Source organism: Brienomyrus brachyistius, chromosome 2 (genome assembly GCF_023856365.1).
Source record: "Brienomyrus brachyistius isolate T26 chromosome 2, BBRACH_0.4, whole genome shotgun sequence".
NCBI lineage: Eukaryota > Metazoa > Chordata > Actinopteri > Osteoglossiformes > Mormyridae > Brienomyrus > Brienomyrus brachyistius.
The window spans coordinates 19090332-19107739 of record NC_064534.1 but is presented as its reverse complement, the minus strand read 5'-3'; the positions used below and the strand labels follow the sequence as shown (position 1 = coordinate 19107739).

At 42.6% G+C, this 17408-nt stretch overlaps 1 protein-coding gene across 2 annotated transcripts in view; it reads left to right on the top strand.

Annotated features, from left to right (window-relative positions):
* LOC125725716 (guanine nucleotide exchange factor VAV2-like) overlaps positions 1 to 17408 on the top strand; it is a 103849-nt gene that overhangs the window by 68243 nt on the left and 18198 nt on the right. For both annotated transcript variants that reach the window (XM_049002558.1, XM_049002557.1), the window contains exons 3-7: positions 4910 to 4968; positions 6778 to 6846; positions 15012 to 15111; positions 16291 to 16389; positions 17321 to 17389. In XM_049002558.1, coding sequence (XP_048858515.1) covers positions 4910 to 4968; positions 6778 to 6846; positions 15012 to 15111; positions 16291 to 16389; positions 17321 to 17389 — 396 coding nt within the window. The remainder of the gene's footprint in view (positions 1 to 4909; positions 4969 to 6777; positions 6847 to 15011; positions 15112 to 16290; positions 16390 to 17320; positions 17390 to 17408) is intronic.

Sequence of the window (17408 nt, the reverse complement as noted above, 5' to 3'; positions counted from 1 at the left end):
TTGGCAATTAAAAAGGGACACTGGAGTGAGCCAGCTAATTTTGTGGTATATGAGCACTGAGCCTGAGCTTTGGATAGTCTTAGCATTGTTGAGTAATGTTCTTAATAATATGTAGGGTTTATTAAAATATAGATTTTTGCCTCTGGAACACTCTGTCGGGTAAGTGATTGGAAGATGGATGGATGGATGGATGGATATTGTATTTTCTTGCAGTGCCACATATAGCCTCAATCATATTTAGAATAAATATATCATTCATGTTTGTTTTTATACGATTGCTTGTTATAAGCTACATTTACTCCATTAACAAATGTGGACATTTATCCGTTCCTATTAAAGTAAAGCTCATTAAGGGCCGCTCTCAGGGGCTCATTGATGCCTCCAGCCTGCTTGAATAGTTAAGCCGCTTAACAACTACATGGTGGTTTCATTATAAATTAATTAAAATTATTTTAGTAATGGCAATAACTGCACCTGTAACTGCAAACTACCATGATAAGATATGTCTTCTGATAATAAGCCTGACATCAGCTTTTAGACGAACGTCCAAGAATGACAGAGCCCATATTTCCGAGGGCATCGAGAGTAGCCCCAGGTGTCCACTGAGGAGGCTGGCTCACTCTGTGTTCCCCTCCAGAATGGTCCTTTTATGTCATTTTGACCAGGCTGTCTCCTGACCCAGTTTCACATCTGGGTCGTCTGTGCTCACACACTCTTCACAAGGTGGCGAAATGACCTACAAATGCGAGAAAAAGCCGCATCTGGGGGGTGAAGCTGCTAGGCAGGTACCTGCTGGACTTCTCAGAGGACAGCCGTATCTGACTGACTGACTCTTTGAAAGGACTGTGACTGATCACACAATGGGAAAGGGCTCCAGTCTCTGCATTCTCTGTTTATCGCTGGGAGTTGGGAAGGACTTTGGGTGCTTTTTGCTAAAAGAGACAGTAGCTAGTGGTCAGGATTTGTATGCAGAATTCATCCCATGTGATGGAAATATCTTACCTTCAGCCTAGTGATACCTCACAGTGTCACCTTGGTCTACTGTCAGGCATCATTGCATCCAAACATTTTCAGATTTGGGACTCACATGAAAAATAACAGTGTTGTGATAAAACTGATGGATTATTTAATGTATATCACATGCCTTTAATTAAATGGCATATTCACAGGTACTCTGGTCCTTAGCTCTTGTGTGTCTGAGTATTAATGGGACAGTCCTGTCTTCCGTACTGCTTCTACACTAGAATGCACTGTCCGCATCCTTGTCGATCAGGCAGGAACTCTGTTTTTTTGGAGTTCTCTCACTGGGGATTATACTGAAGACCACGAGACAGAAGACCACTGAGTGTGAGCCCTGAGAGAGGGAGACTGGCTTTGCCTGCGCTTTTAAGAGCAATATCGGCTGGTTAATGGCCTGGCATATACTGGAGTGATGGCTGATATACGACAGAATATGTGAGCTGTTCTTTAGGAACGAACAACCGGTGGCCTGGTGCTTTTGTTTTGACTGGAGTCCGATTACGTCAATACCCACCACACAGGAGCGGCAGTCACAACTGACAGGGCCGCATTTCCTACTCAGCTACTGGTGCTTTCCGGCTTTTATGGTGGCGTTTCGTAGGAAACGTAAGGGTCATTGCATTACGGAGTGCTTTGGTAATTCAAGGCCGGCAGATTGCCACAGCTTCACACCTGTTGCATTGTATGGCTTTCATGCGTCTGATTATGTTGAGTCATTTGGGGAGGACATTTCAGTCCAGCAGTAATCAGCAATCAGGCCTGGGTACCTGTATAATTCTTCACCAGCCCTGTTGATCAGCAGTGAGCATTCTCCAGGCTGTTTTTACACTGGAAGTGAATGCAGGACCCCTGGGTATAGGAGCTCTACATGGAGGCATCATGACAGCTGTGCTCTGAGCACCTTCACAGCTCCATCTGTTTTCACGGCATCACAACATGGAGAGCTGCTACTGACGTGTCTCCATACTATGATTTGCACGTCCGTCGTCTCTCTCCTCAAGCCTCGCACCGGCATCTGCTTGACAGCACGGCGACAGGAACAGCTTGCTGTACGGGCACCTTGCCTGGTTCCTTCCGCCACTGTCCACGGACCCCCCGCGTTCATCTTCCAGTTGTTACATTGATTATCGTCCTCTGGGGCAGTTTCCGCATCGATGTTCCTTCATGAGGGAGACCACAGCATGCCATTTACCCCCCGTTCCAGTTTTTCATGAAGGTTAAATTTTTTCTCATGGGTTTTTTTTTAATGCTCCGGTTTGTGCTGATATAACCACATCTCACAAAACCAGCAGTTACTACCTGACAACTACAACTCAAAGTTACAAGGTTGTATATGTTGAACTTATACATTTTATTAGGCACATATGAGAGATTTAAAACTACATATACTCATGATTTACGGTGGGGTGTCCAGTACTTCCTTATTCAGGATGATTTCATAGGGCTGGTGGTGAGGAGGGCAGTACCGCAGTAAACAAAGGAGAGCCTGAGCGCTGGCTGTAATTCCACTGTTGTCATTTGTATATCTGTGTTTTATATCTTAACCGTCATCGTAGCCTTTGACTCGCCTGCATTTGTAATTCCCTGTTTCTTCTGTTAAGTCTACAGCCTGCACTTTCTCCCCTGCTGCCGTCCACCAGTCAGAGCCGCACTGGGATATAAAAACTTGGAAATGCATTTTGCAGTGAAGGGGAAATAAATCCGGAATAGTTTCCTCTTTATGGATGATGGGGGCATGGCCTTTAAACAAGTGAGCCGGTTAATATTGCACGGATGACTCACTCTCAGCTGTAAAGCACATCAAACTGCAATGGCCCTGCTTTTCGGGATCCACACTCTTTGACTGGAAGTTGGGAAGTCTTTCATATACATGATTTTAATTCTTCTTAAATATTTTATATCAATCTGATTAGGAAATCAAAGGTGGGGAATTTTGTTGGCGCAGTTTGTAGTCTAGTTACTGATTCCAGGGATCAGATGATCCCCATGTGTAATGGTGACGGGGGAAATTATTGCAGTATTGCAGTATTGTCTTGTGTGTTTAAGTGACAGAAATCCACAGAAGTGGAATCGATTGCAGACGCGTTGAATGTGAAGAGTAAACTTTTGCAGCACACCAGCATTAATCTGGAGCAGCTACCAGGGACTTACAGACCCCTGACAGCGGGGGGCTGCTAAACGCTCGGGTGGAGCCCGTGACCAGGAGTTACTAATGGAGTGTGGCGGCCCTGAGTGGCAGCATTCAGCTAGCGATTAGCCTCCGCAGAGCTGCCTGTTCTGCACCGACAGACCTCCATCTGGCCACCTTCATCAAACCGCCTGAATGTGCCTGATAGCTGGGTTAAGTCTGGCAAAATGACTTTCCTTCTTCATTAACTGAAAGCTGTGATTATGAAACTGGGTGCGATTGGAAAGTGTAGTGTCCTTTTGCAAAATCTTCCCATATTTTGCATGTGTGTCCAAGGTCTGCTTTCATTATTCTCTGTTTTTACACTGATTGTAATTTGCTTATTTTGGTCACAAGTAAGAGCATGTGACGCTCTCTGCACTGACCTCCCACAAAAACCTTCTCTCACCGTCCATATACAGGGCGTTATGTTATTGACTTAGCAGTGCAGCACTTTCTCTTAATCACATCCAATGTGCTGGGTTGTACAAAATTCAGAATTTATTAATTGTACCCCATTACATTCATGAATTGGAATTTGAATTGGAATGACAAGAAAAAGAATTTAATTAATTTCAGGGTCATTCTCAATTCGGTTCTGAATGGTGCTCAACCCTGCAGTGCAGAAACCAATAGAGTGCTAAATTAAATAATTCAGACTCTACTTATCGTGGATAATACAGAGCACTATCTCTCCACTGAGCAGCATAAGAGAGGCCTGAAGGACTGACTGCTGGCCTCTGTCTTCTTTCTGTGTTACGCTGTGGAAAATGCAGCGTAAGGCTTGGGGTCTAAACGCTTCGCATTTCAGTTGTAGGATTCCACCTTCCTTGTATTCTCTGTATAAACTGTATTAATATCCATTCATCCATTTTCCAAACCGCTTATCCTACTGGGTCGCGGGGGGTCCGGAGCCTATCCCGGAAGCAATGGGCACGAGGCAGGGAAAAACCCAGGATGGGGAGCCAGCCCATCACAGGGCACACTCACACACCATTCACTCACACATGCACACCTACAGTACGGCCAATTTAGCAACTCCAATTAGCCTCAGCATGTTTTTGGACTGTGGGGGGAAACCGGAGTACCTGGAGGAAACCCCATGACGACATGGGGAGAACATGCAAATTCCACACACATGTGACCCAGGCGGAGACTCGAACCCGGGTCCCAGAGGTGTGAGGCAACAGTGCTAATCACTGCACCACCATGCCGCCCCTGTATTAATATATGAAATAATAATTGAAATGTATCCACAGCTGATAACTGTATAAATTTTCTAAGCACTGCGTTTCACGTCAGTGGCACTTTGCTATGTATCATAACATGTCAATTTTTTCTGAGCCCATTACAGATTTTTTTAATCTTGGCTTTTAGATGATTTCATGCCATCTGCTTCTGGAAACAACAGATAAGTCAAAGTAGGGGTTCCATGCTGGAGAGGGAATACTTTTGGGACTCGTGATACTTCTGTAAGAAGCCTTATAAATATAAATGAGTTTTGTGCCTTAGCTGAATCCTCAGGCTGCTTGTCACACTGCATCTCTGAGGCCTGTGTATTGCTGACAACTTATTTACACACCTTTGGAGTCTCGTAGTCCCTGGTCATCACTTGCATTCATAAATGTGACAATGAATCTTTCAGTTGAAGCGCTAATACATTTTTTTAATATTTAGATTACTTTTTTCCTGACTGATTGCTGAACTTGTCTTTTCTTTTAGGTAATCTCTTGCCTGTCCAGAATCTCCCATCACTCCATTGCACACATTAAAGGGATCAGGTACGCCTTAAAATCCTTGAAATCTATATGCTGGGGAGATATGCCAACTTAGATTAAAGAAACTTCAACATTTGATGGAAATAAACTATATAACAGATGAATAAATGCAAAATGAATAATCAGCCGATCAGTCAATCCATCCATCTATCTTTCAGCTGCTTGCCCTAGAGATGGTCACTGGGGGTCTAGAGCCTAGCATAGGGCACAAGGCTGGGGTACACCCTGGACAGGATGCCAGTCAGTCACAGGGCACATGTACACACAGACTCATGGACTATTCAGTGATGCCAGTCAATCTAACTGCATGTCTTTAGACAGTAGAAGGAAATCATCTTGCCTAGAGGGGAGACCCACGTGGCACGGAGAGAACATGCCTACTGCACACAAGACTGTGGGCGTCATTTAAGTCATCGAGGTTGGGGGTGTGAGGCACCAGGGCTACCTGCTGCCCTGAAGTGTATGACATTAAAGTAACATTAAATCAAAAGTAAAGTGAACCTTTTAATTGGACAAGCAGTCACATTGTCTCCACCTCGTGTGAGAATTTTCTGAGGGATTTCTAGCCCTTTCAAGCTGGTACATCACCTTAACTTGGGATCTGTCTCAGCTGGCCAGTGAATGGATGTTAAAGTCGTAACAATTAATCCCTGATTTATATAGCATTTTATATAAAGGTTCTGCTTCATGGTGTATCTGAAGTAACAAATTGTCTTATAGATAAGCCACAGTTTTCTTTAATACCAGATACTGTGTATTGGTGAATCCTTTGTTTTGCCACAGTAAAATATGGCGTCGTTAATTATAGACCATAAAATTGCTGCTGTAGTATTGTCTTATATCACTGTTTACTTTTGATGAAACCTCAAAAAGGCAGAAGGGAAAGTGATAGTAATTGGTCCAAGAAAAAAAAAATAGATTTCCAAAAGGCTACTTTTATAATAATCAAAGCCAGGACTCCGTTTCCTGGCTCACCACTACAAATGGATATAAGATAACCGAAAACTCACTCAAAGCCAAAAAGGGAAAAGCCCTGTAGAAAGTATGGTAGGAAGGAGGTGTTGGTGAATTGGTGAACAGAAAAAGGGAACGAGAAGAACATACTTAATTATGACTGTTCTTGGTGAACTTGGCGGAGTTTGTCCGTCCATTTTCAGGGCAACACAGCCTTACCTAGCCCTTGCTAATTGTAATGTGAGGGCCACGTCTCTAAATACGATGCATGATTGAAATCCCAATGCCGTGTTTCTCACCCCGGTCCTCAGAGACCCCCAAGCAGTCCATGTTTTTGCTCCCTCCCAGCTCCAGGTAGGAGGAAGCAAAAATATGCACTGTCTAGGGTCCCCGAGGACCCAGTTCAGAAACACTATTCTAATGTACTGTGACAATTACCCAAAGCCAACCTCAACCTCTTTATTAATAGACATGTGATACTTTATTTGGTAACATGTTTGGTTTATGAAAACTTTATAAATTAAAATCAGAATTTGAATAGCTTTAATGAATGTATGTGTGATATTTATGAGTAACTATGCACATTTATCAAGGGCTTGTATAATGAAAAACACTAACACCATAACAAGCTGGGTTAATCTCAAAGAGAGAAATGAATGCAGTCTTGATTGTGTTCATGTACTCATTCTAAAGAGGGGCTTTGGTTGCTAATCCGCTGATGGAACTGGAATAACTCAATAATTTTGATTGTAATTGTCAGAATACTATATCGGATGTTCCTTCTTGCTATTTTCTGATCATTCAAGTGTTTCCAAGAGTCAGAACTAACACATGTCTCTGGTTTGAAATGTGCTCCAGGCCCTTTCCATCAGAGGACACTGCAGAAAACGAGGAGGATGTGTACCGGAGCTTGGAGGAGCTGGCTGAGTGAGTATCTGCCCCGGCAGTGGGAGCCAGCGGGGAATCACCCACAGGAAGCGGGCAGTCTCAGGGGAGAGCATTCTGTCATGCTGAGGCCTTGTCTGCTTGTTTACTTGCACATCAGATCTTTCACTGCTGGGGTTTCCATAGTTACACCTGCATGTTGGCGAAGGGTATCACTTTGTGGGCTGATGGGGGGTTGAAATGGTGACAGGCTTTTCTTTCACCTCCTCTGATTAATTAGGTGTGGTGCCCACATGGGTGTCATTTATCTCAGTGGCTGATGAACCGGATCGCGCCCCCCTCGACCCCCACTGCACCCATTCCTGGAAGAATAAAATGTGCGTTACAGTGATGGAAGATAGTGGCCAGCTTGGATATGATGAGAAGGGAAAGACACAAAGGGGAGCATGCCTGATTTACGGCTGTGAACATGGCCGTGTGAATGAAATCCTGATATTGCTGCTTGTAAGTCTAATGGCAGAACAATCGCAGGGTTTGCTAAAGGCGTCCGTATTCAAAGAGCACTTTGTAGGTCTTCACTGAGGATCGGAGTGTGGCCCTGTGGTGAAGGTAGCCGTGAGCTCAGAACTTTACGTCCTAGGCTTCCCTGTCGCATGTAGCTTCCCCGGGCTTCAAACCTCACATGGACAGTCAGACAGCACATGATGGTTACACGTGATGTGTGGAACATCCATCTGAAAAGGTGAACTTACTTTGTTCCCAACAGAAAGATACATGTCCTGAAATGCTTCTGGAACTTCCGTTTTAACGATTCAGAGCAGCTGCCTAGTAACACAATAATAAAAAATTATTTATACACGTCTGATTTACTTCATGTGGCTGTAAGAACGGATCGTGAAAATGTTTCAGTTTGTGGGGAGTCTGACTCTGGGTATTCCTTTGCAGAGTCTACAGTGATATATCTTATGTTTACATTCTGAAAACAACAAGTTAAGAAATTTATTCAGAAATGCAGATACTTGATTGTATTGGCAGATTTAATGCCTGGTCAGTTAGGCCCCACAGTCCTGACCAGGATAAGCAGGTGGACCATAGATGGATGTATGGAAGCCTGGCTGCATGTTTGGGAAACGTATTCAGAAGGAGAGTATTTCCGGTTTTCTGCATACTTGGTCTTTTTAACTAGAATTCTACCATGTGGAATTCTACCACTTCGCTTTCCTCTGTTCCCACATTTTGTGCTACCTTTCATTTTTCCAAATGCTTGGCAGATGTCTAAACTCTTACAAATCCAGTTTTAGGATTTACCATGGTTATAAGTGTAATTGCACTGATCCCGTTATGAAATCCATAACATTATGGATGTTACACAGGATAAATTGAATGTGGTTATTCAGCCATTTGAAACCCTTTAACCCTCTGTGGGTTTTAGGTGTGTAATACCCAAATGGAATACTATATGCACAGTGAACAGAAAACTACTTACTTTTAGTGGCCATTTTATTAGGTACACAGAGCTAGTACAGCATAGAACCCACTTTTTCCACCAGAACCACCTGGCAAGTAGATAACTCTCTGTGAAGCCATTGTATAAACTTATCTTGTACTTAGTTGTTATTATAATTGTTTTTGTAGCCACCCTGTTAACTTGAATAAGTCTGGCCATTCTCCTCTGACCACTCATGTTTTTTTTTTTACTCACACAGAAATGACAATAACTACATATTTTTGTTCATCATAGCAGTCACTTTAGACAGTGTATTGCCTGAGAATCCCAGGAAGGGGACTCTGGATTCTGATGCTGGAACCACCATGTCTGGCCCCAACAATTACACCACATTGAATAAGTAATAATAAAAATGAATACATTTTATAATTTAAATAAATAAGAATGAATGTTAATTTTTTTTTTTTAGCCCTAACCTTACAAGGAGACATTGCTGTTTTGGAAAGGACAATGCGCTGTGCAAATGTGCAGAATTTCTTTGATCTTTCTTGTAGCCTGTCTTCTGTGTCTTCCTGAATGTCTTTCATCTGCAGTGGGTTTAACCTTTCAAAATAGCATTCTGTTCTGTAATAATTGCATTTCAGTCGTTCACTTATTACTCTGCATTTCTCGTTCTCATTTTTCCCGTGAATCCTTGGAGCTCGCAGTGTAGGGACACATGTCTTGTGGAAGAGTATTAAACTTCTGCTCATCATTCAAATGTTGGGAGAGGAAAGATGGAAATGTTTATTTTCTCACTCAGAAAAAAGTTAAAAGGTTAATGGTTTAACAAAACATTACCTGCATTAGATTCTTTTCTCATTTAAATATAAATCACTATTTATCGCACATAGTGGTTTATCCTCGATTGTAAATATCTGTTTTGAGCTGATTGTATATGGTCTTTTTTATCTAATGTATAGATGTATGGATTTAGAATAGGAGTACTTTAGCAGTCAAAAACCATGCAATGACTTTATTAGAAATCCTGGAGACAGTTGATCATGTGCATGAAAGGTAAGTCTATTATGAACACTGCTCCATGTTGTTTTACAAGTTCACCTGTTTTTTTTAAATGTCCTTATAAGTTAGATCACAACTGTCCCAGCAGCTGTATGCCTGCATCACTATCGATAATTAGCGCTGGATTATCCAACTGTCCTTTCTCTATGTGGGGCTTTCGTAATATTTTTACGACTGTTTTCCACTCTGGGGTGTCTACTGTGATTTGTAAATATTACGGCCAGATACGGTTCCATCAATAAATAGAGTTTCCTTCCTCCACAAATCCTGTTGCATATTTGAGAAGATTAGATCTTTCTGGGTGTAATCGGCCTGGCAGTCGAAATATTGCAGCAATGTTCTCCTTTGTTCCCAGTATCTTCTCTGCATCCTACATTTTCACATACACGTGCAGAGTTATAAGGTACAGGCACTATTGTCTTTTATTGGGGACATAGCTGGAAGCTGCCACATTTTAGAGTGTGATAATATATCCTGAGCATGTAATAAATTACCTGCAGGGGAAGGTTGTGTGATTGGAGCTGTTCAGTGCTTCCAATATCCACACTAAGGCTGGCCCATCAGGATATGCTCCTCTTCAGCTTAATGCCCTAATGGGTGCTCCACAGACATCAGATGTCATGCTGTATGCACCATTATGTAGCTTTTGAATGGAAAAAGTCAGATAGCCCATTGTTATTCTCTACAAAGCAAGTACCAGATGAGGTCATCACACATCATTTTCAAACGTGCAAACCCAGTCAGTATAAACAAGCAAACTTCTGCACCTCAAAGGGAAACATGACCTCAATAAGGGATATTTCTTTTAGTTATTGCACTCCAGTGATCATGTATAAAACCATGGAGAATTCTTGCAGTACTTTATATTAATTAATAGCAATGAAGAGTAATTTCATCCAAAGCACCTGTTATTTTGCTCACACTGAGTACTTTTAAGGCTTTTAATATAATGAGCCATAAAATAATTCTGCTTTTGCATTTATAATGATGTTTGTAGCCTTTTCAGGAGCTCTACTTTGTTCCGTGTAAAACATATTTGCTTATGTGATTCAGTTAATCCATACAGCTCAGGGTTGTGATGAGGCTGGAGCTTATCATAGGCAGCACGGCAGACAAGCACCCTGAGATGGTGCCAGTCCATCACAGGGCACACACAAGCACTTGCTATGGGCAATTCATAAATGCCACTTTGCATAACTGCATGCCTTTGGGCTATGGCAGGAGGCCAGAGAAAGCCTTCATAATGGGGGGAGAACATGCAGACTCCACCACACGCAGATCAGCGGTGAGATTTGAACCTTCAAGCCCCGAGGTGTGAAGTAACAGTGCTATTTCCTGCACTACCGCGTTGCCCTGTAAATGAGGCTGGTATGAATTTCCGTTTTTAACAAAGCTATTCATAGCTATTCATTGGGCTCACTACTGTGGTATAGAGTTCAGACACACAGTCGCTTCTGAAGTTCTCGCAGGGAGTGGTGTGCATGAAGGAAAGGCATAAACCCGCCTGAGATTTCAGTTACTCTAGTAATTACATGTTTTACTGCTGCAGTTGCCATGGTTTCATTTTATCTCTGTGTGTGGTTGTTCTGTTTGCATTGCTCTACTAATAGGATAACATTATCAGGCTGTCTGCTGTGATTTATCCAAGAAGATGACTAAATTGATGGACACCCTGTTGGCCGTCATGAAACTTTCTCTGGTGGATTTTGATCTGATTTTTGTGGACAGGGTCACGTCTGCAGATCTGCTTTGAAATGAGAACTATGGTGTGGAATTAATCAGAACTCTATTAGACACATTTATGATTAAAGACGTCTGTCCATCATGTTTTACAGCTAGCATTCACTGCAAAGATATATCTAATAACAAATAAAAACATTAAAATTAAAAAGAAAACTTTTTCTTATGACAAACAAGGAACAGATTTTTTTTCATCAGATGAAATATTCACAGGGGCGGCATGGTGGTGCAGTGATTAGCACTGTTGCCTCACACCTCTGGGACCCGGGTTCGAGTCTCCGCCTGGGTTACATGTGTGTGGAGTTTGCATGTTCTCCCCATGTCGTCGTGGGGTTTTGTCTGGATACTCCAGTTTCCCCCCACAGTCCCAAGACATGCTGAGGCTAATTAGAGTTACTAAATTGCCCATAGGTGTGCATGTGTGAGTGTTCCCTGCGATGGGCTGGCCCCCCATCCTGGGTTGTTCCCTGTCTTGTGCCCATAGCTTCCAGGATAGGCTCGGGCCCCCCTGCGACCCAGTAGGATAAGTGGTTTGGAAAATGGATGAATGGAAGGATGGATGGATAATTATATATTATTAAAATATATGGATGCATTCAAAATTTTAGATAGACTTTTAAATTATTTTGGATGTACACATCTGCTAAATATAGTCTATACAATGAAAAACAAATTGGTACCTGAAGAATTTTTTAAACATTGAAATCTACTTTTTAGTGTAAGATGGTTCTCAAGAATTAAAATTTGTACAATGAAATGAAGATGTTGCAAGTGTGGTGAGTGAATAGTAATGTTACAAGTACAGTGAGATAAGTAGTCACACTGCCATGTTACAACTACACTGAGATGAGTTGTTACACTGCCATGCTACAAGTAGAATTACACAGCCATGTTATAAGTACGGTGTGATTAGTAGTTACGCTGTCATGTTACAACTACACTGAGATGAGTTGTTACACTGCCATGCTACAAGTAGAATTACATAGCCATGTTATAAGTACGGTGTGATTAGTAGTTACGCTGTCATGTTACAACTACACTGAGATGAGTTGTTACACTGCCATGCTACAAGTAGAATTACACAGCCATGTTATAAGTACGGTGTGATTAGTAGTTACGCTGTCATGTTACAACTACACTGAGATGAGTTGTTACACTGCCATGCTACAAGTAGAATTACACAGCCATGTTATAAGTACGGTGTGATTAGTAGTTACGCTGTCATGATACAATTACAGTTACGTGACAATGTTACAAGTACGGTGTGATGAGTAGTTTTTGCTGGCATCTTAAGTTACTTAATGCCAGCTGACTGCATAAGTGTGCAGATGCTAAACTCGTTGTCAGGGAAATCATTATCAGCACTGACAGCCTCGGGTCTCCTTGGCTCAGCCCCAATCACTTCTGGTCAATCTTGGTCTTTCCCCCCCAATTCTCACATTGGGGCTTCTGCATAAACATTCCCTTTCACAGTCAGATGATAACTGTGTCAGCCCCCTCCCCCATATGGAATATGTTCAGAGTGTGGCTGAGAGTGGCCTGTATTTTTTGTCCTCTGTGTGATATGACAGGTGACCCATCCCTAGCTATGTTAAGGGCAGCGTGCCAATGGCCCACATCAATTGCAAGTTATTATCTGAAAACAGGAAATTGGTTTGACCATGGAGAGCGAACGGATGGGATGCCCTGTTCAGTTACTTCCTCTCAGTCAACATGAAGTGGATTCCTGCTTAACTGTCTGTCAAATTATTGTTATGCACTGAGTAGATTATAAGGCATTTAAACACTGGTATTTGAGAGCATGAAGTTTAGTTGTCTCCCTGAGGATTTACACGGCCAGCTGGACGCATCAGTGCGCCTGACATGGGTCGGTCCAGACAGTTACCTCAGGCTTTTGGAGTTTCTTTTGCGACAACAAAAACTGACAGTGGTCTTCAACAAAACACACTGATGCCTTATATCAGCCGCCTTTGTGAAATCGACAGGAACAAGGCATGTCAAGCTGTCTCACCGTCAGTGAGCGTTTTTCCAGAGCTGCGACTGATCCCCCATGGGCGAGGAATATCATGGCTGTCACCCCCACTTAGGCAAAGAGAAGGGTAACACTGCAACTCCATCAGTCTAGGGGACCTGCTGCACAGTGTGGCAGACAGGTGTCAGGCAGACATGCTGACAGGGTGTCGGGGGGCTGAGAATCTCAGGCCTGATGCAGAAAACCCCAATTTAACCCAGCTGGGTGTCAGTTTAATAAAAATGGCTGCCAAGGTAAACTAAACGATTAACTGCAATAGTCTGTGGTGAATTAAAATAGAGTAGAGATTCTGTCAGTCATTGGAATCAGTGATTAGTGTTTTTGTATACCAAGACAAATAAATAATGTGCAACACTAAAAACAAATACTGACAAATAAAGTATGGTTTGGGGGAGTCTGGTGGCTCTGTGGGTAACACTGCAACCTCACACCTCTGATGTTAGGCATGTGATTCCCAAAGGAGGCGCTGTGTGTGCGGAGTCTGCATGCCCTCCTTATGTTTAAGGCGCTGTGTGTGGGGAGTCTGCATGCCCTCCTTATGTTTAAGGCGCTGTGTGTGGGGAGTCTGCATGCCCTCCTTATGTTTAAGGCGCTGTGTGTGCGGAGTCTGCATGCCCTCCTTATGTTTAAGGTGCTGTGTGTGCGGAGTCTGCATGCCCTCCTTATGTTTAAGGCGCTGTGTGTGCGGAGTCTGCATGCCCTCCTTATGTTTAAGGTGCTGTGTGTGCGGAGTCTGCATGCCCTCCTTATGTTTAAGGCGCTGTGTGTGCAGAGTCTGCATGCCCTCCTTATGTTTAAGGCGCTGTGTGTGCGGAGTCTGCATGCCCTCCTTATGTTTAAGGTGCTGTGTGTGCGGAGTCTGCATGCCCTCCTTATGTTTAAGGTGCTGTGTGTGCGGAGTCTGCATGCCCTCCTTATGTTCAAGGCGCTGTGTGTGCGGAGTCTGCATGCCCTCCTTATGTTTAAGGCGCTGTGTGTGCGGAGTCTGCATGCCCTCCTTATGTTTAAGGTGCTGTGTGTGCGGAGTCTGCATGCCCTCCTTATGTTTAAGGTGCTGTGTGTGCGGAGTCTGCATGCCCTCCTTATGTTTAAGGTGCTGTGTGTGCGGAGTCTGCATGCCCTCCTTATGTTTAAGGTGCTGTGTGTGCGGAGTCTGCATGCCCTCCTTATGTTTAAGGTGCTGTGTGTGCGGAGTCTGCATGCCCTCCTTATGTTTAAGGTGCTGTGTGTGCGGAGTCTGCATGCCCTCCTTATGTTTAAGGCGCTGTGTGTGCGGAGTCTGCATGCCGTCATTATTTTTAAAGCCTTGTGTGTGCAGTTTGCTTGTTCTCCTTGTGTTTACATTCCAAAAGCATGTGCTTAGGTGAAAGTGTATGGACCTACAATGGACCATTACGGTTAACCTTATTCTATCCCATATCATTTTTTGCAATGAAAGTCATTTCAAATTCAAGTAGTCCCTCAAAATAACATTATGATTTTGTTTTGCACAAAAATGTATTCCCTAGCTGCTAAATGGGAGCTATTTTCATGATTACCAAGTAATGTCATACGTCATTTAGTGTCATCTGGACAAATATAGCTTTTTAGCTCAAAACGCATCCCACATGCTGCTCCATGAAGCTACATGTACTCCAGGTTCAAAGCAATTCCTTCAGTGATTCCCTTCTGTCTATTGTGAATTCTGCGGCTGTTACGCGAGGTATAAAGAAATTCAGAGGCAGGCTGGGAGCTCATGGACTGATAGGTTGCTTCAAACTGAACACTGATTGGAACTGACAGACACTGGGACTCTGTAATGGGACCACTGACCCTTTAAAGTGGAACTCGGACTGCTTTTAATACACTACATTTCCATTTCCTCCAAAGTCGCTACATGTCATAGCAATAATGCTAACGCGCCTTGATGTGTGTGTTTTCCAACAGCGAGCACGATGTTGGCGAGGATGACATCTATGACTGTGTGCCCTATGAGGAGGATGATATTTATGAGGACATCATCAAGGTGGAGGTTCGGCAGCCCATGGTAAGCTGAGCACCTTGGTGTTTTACTGGTTTAATAGCCAACAGAGGAGTCCCTTGCCAAGGGAGCTGATTGGTGTAATTACTTTTGTTTATTGTGTTTTCACACTTCCATTAATCTGTCAGTGCTGAAAGTAATTTTGCCAGGAAGTTTTAGTTAGGCCATCCAAACTAGAGGTGTCAAGAAACCCATAACTCATGGTGAAGAAGATCCTTCTATTCCTCAGTGCAACATTTTATAGATGAATAATGAGTGGGATGATGACTTTATGGTTACAGACCTATCAGGCATTTATCTAAGCATTGGCATCAGATCTAAGGAGAAACGATACCTATTAAAACACTCATTGTAGGTGATAATGCATACTGAGCCATTGAAAAGTGTGTGCAGTGATTCCCAGTGAGGACAGGCCTCTTTAGGCATTGCAGTGGGCCTGCGTTTCTGCACAGATGTGTGCCCTCCTCATGCATGTTGCTCTGGTTTCTCAAACGCTGCAGATAAGGTACATGCAGGTAGGCCCCATGTTCATCGTGTGTTCAAGTGGGTGTGATATGCATGTGTTTAGGTAGCTCCCTGTCTGATTTGGTGTTGTATTTGCTCTTTTGCGTTCCTACTCTAGAAATCTCCAACAGAATAATGATGCCCCTTTTGAACGATTATCTTACCATTAAGTCCCCGTTCGCGTGGACCGTATTTCAGTGTGTATCAACATGAAGAATCCCCTTCTTGAGTTTCATGCCAGTCCTCCTTTGTCTGGATGACAGCCTTGGTTTCTGATGACAGGTTCTTGCGACAGCCAGCGCTGTCTTCTTTGAGTAGTCCCCAGGCTGACATTCTGTTTACTCTCGATTCCTTTAGTCCCGAAAGACCAAAAACCTACAGAGTGCCGTAACGCAACATCTCTAAAATGTCTGAGGGCAAATGCATATATTACGTGCATAATCAACCGGTGTATATGTTGATTTGCGCTTGCTTTAATTTTGTGCTTATTCAAATTATTCTTTTATGATCTCCCCTCTCTCCATAAGCTCAAGACGTTCTATTTTTGACATTTCTTCAGCACAAAGGAATAAAGCTTTATATTTGCATGTTTCCGCTTTGAAACTACCCCTCTGTTTCGTAGGTGAGCATTTACTCTGGCTTACGTCGTTAAATGACACATTTGTCTTGTTCATGAAACAGAAGATGGGCATGACAGAGGAAGACAAAAGGAACTGCTGCATGATTGAAATTCAGGAGACAGAGGCGAAATACTACAAGACGCTGGAGGACATCGAGAAGGTGCATTTGCCCCACCCTCTCAGCACCATCCCGCCTTCTCCAGCACAAAGCGCAATATTGCTCTTATCACTCTGTCACTCCCCTTCCTGTCAGCAGTGGAATTTATTGCTGCCAGTTACACTGAAGGAAATGAACGTGAGAAGAAGAGATCGATATGGATATAATATGGGATGGAGAAATAGCACTGTGTGACCTGATTTATTGGGGGCAAGGTTTCCCTTTTCAGGGTTTTCAGATACAGCAGGGCTGAGATCTCCACAACATTATAGTGAACATGAGAGTCATTTCAATGAAAAAGTGAAATCAAAGTAACCATGGCATGTGCATTCAGGAAACATTAAGATCTGCACAAATTTAGTGGGAGTAAGGAAGACCAAGGGACAGGTAGACCATAACGCTGGTAACTTGACCTGCTAAACCTTCATAGCATGGTCCTGTCCCCTTGTCTCAGTGAGGTTCAGAGTTCTGCTGATTTTCTGTATTCAGAAAGGTTATTAAATACACATGCCTTTATGGGCATCTCCTAAACCTATCGAATAATCGCCCAGCATCATGCCACCATAAACACTTTTAAACCAAAACTGCACTGTGATATCCCAGGAATTCTCAGGTACCTAAAACGTCGCTGCCTTAAAAAGGACTCATTTTAATATATTTCCTAATCTAATGTGATGTGTTAAGTAATTTCTTACTTTGAGATGAACATGTTTTTATTTGTTAGCTTTATGTACATGTAATTAATTATTCTTTTATATTATATATTGATTCTAAATTACTATGTCTGAAGCTTATTTTTTCATTGTTGGTTGAACTTTCTATACAATGCAGTCTGGAACATATTTTTTACGAGCCCTTTTACAAATATTGTGAATAAATATAATTTTATTATGTGAATTAAATATATAATCTTATTTTAATGCTTATTTTTCAGAGTTATATGATTCCCTTGAAGCAAGTGTTAAACCCGCAAGATATGGGAGCAATTTTTCTTAATCTTGAGGTACGTTTGTTTTAATGTA